Source organism: Chrysochloris asiatica, unplaced genomic scaffold, assembly GCF_000296735.1.
Source record: "Chrysochloris asiatica unplaced genomic scaffold, ChrAsi1.0 scaffold00041, whole genome shotgun sequence".
Lineage (NCBI taxonomy): Eukaryota > Metazoa > Chordata > Mammalia > Afrosoricida > Chrysochloridae > Chrysochloris > Chrysochloris asiatica.
The window spans coordinates 20,672,960-20,678,961 of record NW_006408559.1 but is presented as its reverse complement, the minus strand read 5'-3'; the positions used below and the strand labels follow the sequence as shown (position 1 = coordinate 20,678,961).

The window sequence follows — 6,002 nt, the reverse complement described above, 5'->3', positions numbered from 1 at the left end:
TCACCACCACCATGATGGTGGTCACCACTGTTGTTACCCTCCCCCCCCACCGCTGCAACTTCTCTAACTGCAGTCCTAATGTTACTACGATGGTTACTTTCACTGTCACCTACTGCAGTTCCTGCTGCTGGTATCACCACAACTACGATTGTTATGTCACTATTACTACTAGGAGCTCTGGTAGCGTGGTGGTTACGAATCGGGCTGCGAACCGCAAGGTCAGCAGTTCAAAACTACCAGCTGTTCCATGGGAGAAAGAGGAGGCTTTCTGCTCCCGTAAAGATTAACAGCCTCGGAACCCCTGAACAGGGTCGCTATGGGTCGGAACCGACTTGATAGCAGTAGACAACAATTATTACTGCAATGAACACTGTGATTACTGCTATAAACGACTATTTGTTGGTGGTATTGTGTGTTGTCGAGTCAGTTCTGACTCATAGTGAGCTGGTATAGAGTTTCTAAGCCTGTAAATATTTACAGGCGTAGAAAGCCTCATCTTTCTCCAGTGATAAACTACTACAGTTATTAATATTATTTATTGCTACTACCCTAATAGAATTCCCCTATTGGGCTAAGGTAAAATTCCTGGCTTCTTTATAAATACTTTTGAGAATTATTTTTTTAAAAAAAAGTCTTATTAACATTGACTGATGTCTTAGCAAACATGAATGGATCCTCTCACAGTTTAGGAGGGCACCACTCTGAGGAAGGCTTTCTGTCTCCATGGAGTCTTAGGGAAAGGTCCTTGTCTCCTGTCAACATCTGTGGGCTTGCTGCTCCTTGGAGATCTCCATGTGTCTTGCTGTCACTCTTCCCCTGGGTCTAGGAGGTTCTCAGCATGGGGACCCTGGGTCCAAATGATGTGCTCTGTTCCTGGCTCTTCTTCATTGCCCGTGCTGAGGTTCAGTCTTCTCTGCTGGCATCTCACTTCTTTGATCTCTTGTAGGATAAACAGTGATGCACGCCACAAAGGCAAAGATGAACAAAGGCAAGTATGGCAGGTGGAAGGAGAGAGAAGAGAGGCGTTGTCATGGGAGACTTGGAGTATTCGTGCTCACGGTGAACTCTGATGGGCGTACTGTGAGGTTTCATAAATGATGCCACTCGAGGGTTATCCCTGTTCTGGGTCTCGGTGTCTGACGGTGTTAGGGCACAGCCTCCAAGAGGGACGCACACAGCCTCACACAGGGATGAGAGCAAAGATGGGGCCAGACACGAGTGGGTGATGCGGGGTCTGCAGAAGCTATGCGGGGTCCACCCCAGGTAAGGTTCCCTCTCAGTGCCCAGCTCACGTTTGCAAAGGAATTGAATGTTGGCTCTTGCCAAGCCCAGATAGAAAAGTCAACTTGTGTTAAAAGCAGCACAACACACTGATGAGCATCACCCAGTGATGCGACGTCGGAGCACGTCAGGGTGTAAATGCCCATTGGAACTGCAAAGCCCCTCAGCACTTCTAAACCTTGAATTAGCCAAATCTCCGTTCTCCCCTTGATCACACATTTTACTGTGGAATTATTTAAATCTTTGCCATTATATTTTATAGTCCTGGGGCTATCAGAATGGGGTGAGGACATATGGATTATGCTTTATATATAATTTATTATAAATGTAACATATCTTTGTAATAGAAAATTAGAAAATAAGCTGGTATCTGCACCTTCATGAGTTGCTGGTTAACCCCAAAGTATCCTCACCTGGCAGAATGTGCTGGAGGTGCCCCAGAAGTGGAGTTGTATTGCCAGTCAGCTCTGCTCTCCCCTCCCAGCCACTCTCACTTTCCCAAGGAGATGACTGGAGTGGTACCCTGAACTATATTGGCCTCACAGTCAACTGTTGAGTTCTTTCTCACACTGAATCTTCTTTACGATGGTGTAATGTCAAAACACAAGTAAACAAAACCACTTTCCTTACGAGAGGTGACTGATTGGGTGATTTAAAACCAGAGTGGTGAGTGGTCATCTAAGGTACAAGTAGTCTCTCCCCAAGCAGGACACCGTTAGTCCTTTACTAATGGACTGTGTCAGACACCCTGAACCCCGTCTGGAGGGCGTCGAGAAGGTGGTGATGATGAGACATGAGGTGTGACCCTGTGCCAACTCACAGGCCCCTTGCTTCTCCTGAAACCTGCCCCCCCAACCATCCCAGCTCCCCCCAGCCGGGCACCTGCAGCATGAGGGTCCTCTCCCGGCGGGTGACATTCAGGCTGTGTGGCTGTCCATTGGCCATGCTCCTGTGGTCCAGGTCCACGTTGTAAGGCTCGCGCGTACCACCCAGGTTGTACCGGACCTGCAGGCTTCCTGCGGGGAGCACAGGGACAGCAGTTGTTGCTAAGTCTCATTGTAATGCCAGCCCCACGGCCACAGATGTTTCCAGTGATGCCCACTGACAACCCCCTTCCGAACTCTGCCCCACCCCAGGAGCCATAGGGCAGCAGGCTGTGGAAATGGTGGGCACTGGTCAGTTGTGTCTGGAGCAGAGGAGTGAAAACACACTCAGTATGGACAGGGGAGGGGACCCCACAAAGTACTCTGAGATAGAACAGAACTGGGGTTCATGGTGGTCCCCCCAAAGTGCTGTGGGATAGAACATAACTGGGGTTCAGGGCAGCCCCTGTCAAAGTGAGATAGAACAGAACTGGGGTTCATGGTGGTCCCCCCAAAGTGCTGTGGGATAGAACATAACTGGGGTTCAGGGCAGCCCCTGTCAAAGTGAGATAGAACAGAACTGGGGTTCAGAGTGGTTCACCCAAAGCGCTGTGAGATAGAACAGAACTGAGGTGCAGGGCAGCCCCTGACAAAGTGAGATAGAACAGATTGGGGATGCCCAGTGGTCCCTCACACAGTGCTCTGAGATAGAACAGAACTGGGGTGCAGGGTGGTCCCCCCAAAGTACTGGGAGGTGCAGCAGAACCGGATGCAGGGTGGTCTCCCTGTGATGTTGCCTCAGAAATACTGCCTCCCTCCCACCCTCTTGGCTAGGCCCCCCCATCTACGTTCTCTACCCTTCTCTCCAATAATCAGTTTTGCACATAACATGCTACAAATTGCTTGTCTTCTTCCACTCAAAAACAAGGTCTGTGAGAGAAAGCATTTTTGCTCATTTTTTGTGTGACTGAACTCCCAGCATCTAGTGTGATGTCTGGTGTTGTGAGCTATTGCGTCAGTTCTGATCTATGGAGACCCTCTAAGACAGAGACCCCACACCACAGGGCTCTCCACGCTGGTCTCCTGGGGACCCACTGTGGCTCTTTCAGTTAGCTGCCCGGTGCCTGCTCTGAGACTTCAGAAACTCGAACAGACCCATTACTCCTGATGCACAGGAATCCCGCAGGCAGGTGGGAAGCTTAGGGAAGCAGATGACCTTTCTCTCACGGAGCTGCTGAGTTAGCAGCCCAGTGCTTTAACTGCTGTGCCACTAGGGGTCCTTCCCTAAGGCCTGAACCTTTTACCAAGCTCACTGCTGCCAAGCACACTCCGATACCTAGCAGCAACCCTTTAGGATAGAGTTGGACTGCCCATGGGGTTTCCAAGGCTGGAGAAAGATGCCACTTTCTGCTTCTGCAAAGATTTCTACCTCAGAAACCCTACTCTGAGTTGGAAGTGACTCGATGGCACTTTAGTAACTTATGGAAGCCAACTGCCACGTCTTTTGCCCTAGGAAAAGACTGGTGGGTTAGAACTGCCGACCTTTCTGTTATGGTCAAGCTCTTAAGCATTGGGCCCTCAGGAGTCCTTATCTGCTATGTCCCCAATGCCATAGAGTCGGTTCTGACCCAATGACCCTTTATAGGGTTCACTGCAGCCAACAGCTTCATCTTTCTTCCTCGAGCATCTGGTGGGTTTGAACCCCTCAACGTGCAGTGCTTATCCTATAGTGCCACCAGAACTCCTTTGTCTGATACATTGTTGTGTGCCATCAAGTTGGTTCTGACTCATAGTGACCCTGTATAGGGTCTCTGAGAGCGGCTGGCAGATTTGAACTACTGACTCTGAGGTTACCAGTCCAGCAATTTTGTTGTTGTTGCTAAGTGCCATGGAGTAGGTTCTGACTCATAGTGACCCTGTATAGGGTCTCTGAGAGCGGCTGGCAGATTTGAACTACTGACTCTGAGGTTACCAGTCCAGCAATTTTGTTGTTGTTGCTAAGTGCCATGGAGTAGGTTTTGACTCATAGTGACCCTATATAGGGTTTCCGAGGAGTGGCTGGTGAGCTCGAACCACCCGTCTTGAGGTTCAGTCTAGGGCATTAACCTGTACGCCACACGAGGATAGGTGGGGATTATACGGAGACCAAAGATCTGTCTGCAGTGAAACAGACACTTCCATTCCCTTTACCATTTCCTTGTAAAACATGCGAGGGGGCTTCAAACAGTTTGTGGGAAATGGAATATTCATTAAATGATGATGACAATTTCCACAAACGTTGTGAAGCACCTCGTGTTTGAGAGCATAGGGCATCAAGACAGGGAAAAGAGCTCTTACTTGTTCTGACCATTCTACTGCAGTCTTATTTAGGGGAAACGTAGGCCACCATCCGGAGCCAGAGGGTCTTACAGAGTTCAACTTAATTCAAAGTGTGCAATTTTTCGATTTTCTTTTCAGATTAACTAAAAAAGTTCGTAACACAACCCAAATCTCCAAATGGTTAACAACAACAAAATCAGCCATTTCCTTTACAGATCTGAATTAGTTGGACTATATCTTTGACTATCTAAGTTGCCTTTTTGCTTAATCTGTAGACAAATGCATTTTTTTTTTTTTAAAGCAGGAAGGTTTTCATTAAGCAGAGAAAAATAATCTCTTAAAAAAAACAACAACAAAAAAACACTGAGTAGGTTTAAAAACCCTTACCGAGCTAGTCCCTAGGTTAGAAACAGAGCGATGGTCAACAGGACACTCAAGTGTGCATGGGGACCACTTTCTGTTGGTTAGAGAACAATGGTGAGGTGGGGTTTTACACAGCAAAGTCAGCGGAATTCTCATGTTTCACAGTTTTGTTGCTAAAGGTCTCTAAATTCCTTGGGCACATTAGAGAAGTTTCCCGAATATGTGCATTATGGTCAACAGCAGTGAAGTACCCAAATAGTCCAGTGATTGTTGTTGTTAAGTGCCATTGAGTTGGTTTTGACCCATAGTGACCCTGTATAGGGTTTTTGGGAATAGCTGGTGAGCTTGAACCACCAACTTTGGTTCAATTGACTTTGCAGTCTAGTGCATTAACACACAGCGCCACACCAGGATTCCAGTGCAGCAATAGTCTGGTGCATATTGTCGTTAAGTGTCCTTGAGTCAGTCATGCTGTACACAATTTCTAAGGAGTGGCTAGTGGGTTTGAATCAGTGACCTTGCAGTTACCAGTCCAGTGCTTGTCTGGTACATTGTTGTTGCTAGGAGCCGTCTAGTCAGCTCTGAATCATAGAGACTCGATGTGTAACAGAATGAAACACCGCCCAGTCCTGTGCCAACCTCACAATTGTTACGCTTGAGCCCATGGCTGCTGCCACCGTGCCAATCCATCTTGTTGGGGGTCTTCCTCTGTTTTTTGCTGACCCTTTACTGTGCCAAGTATGTTGTCTTTCTCCAGGGACTGGTCCCTCCTGATAACATGTTGGAAGCATGACAGATGAAGTCTCATAATCTTGACTTCTAAGGAGCATTCTGACTGTACTTCCTCCAACACAGATCTGTTTGTTCTTCTGACAGTCCAAGGCACTTTCAATATTCTCCTCCAAAACCATAACTCAAATGCATCCATTCTTCTACTGGCTTCCTTATTCACTGCTCAATTTTCAGATGTCTATGAGGCGATTGACAATACCATGGCTTGGGTCTTGGTCTGGTACATCGTTATTGAGTGCCGTTGAGTCAGCTCTTGTGCATGTTGTTGTTGTCAGGTGCCATCGAGTTGGAACTGACTCATAGCGACCCCATGCACAGCAGAACGAAACAATGTCCGATCCTGGGCCAACCTCACTACCGCTGCCACACTTGAGTCCATCAATG

General features: G+C 47.8%; 1 protein-coding gene across 1 annotated transcript in view; it reads right to left on the bottom strand.

Annotated features, from left to right (window-relative positions):
- CNTNAP2 (contactin associated protein-like 2) overlaps positions 1-6,002 on the bottom strand; it is a 1,478,157-nt gene that overhangs the window by 92,231 nt on the left and 1,379,924 nt on the right. The window contains exon 21 of the mRNA XM_006861289.1: positions 2,164-2,297. Coding sequence (XP_006861351.1) covers positions 2,164-2,297 — 134 coding nt within the window. The remainder of the gene's footprint in view (positions 1-2,163; positions 2,298-6,002) is intronic.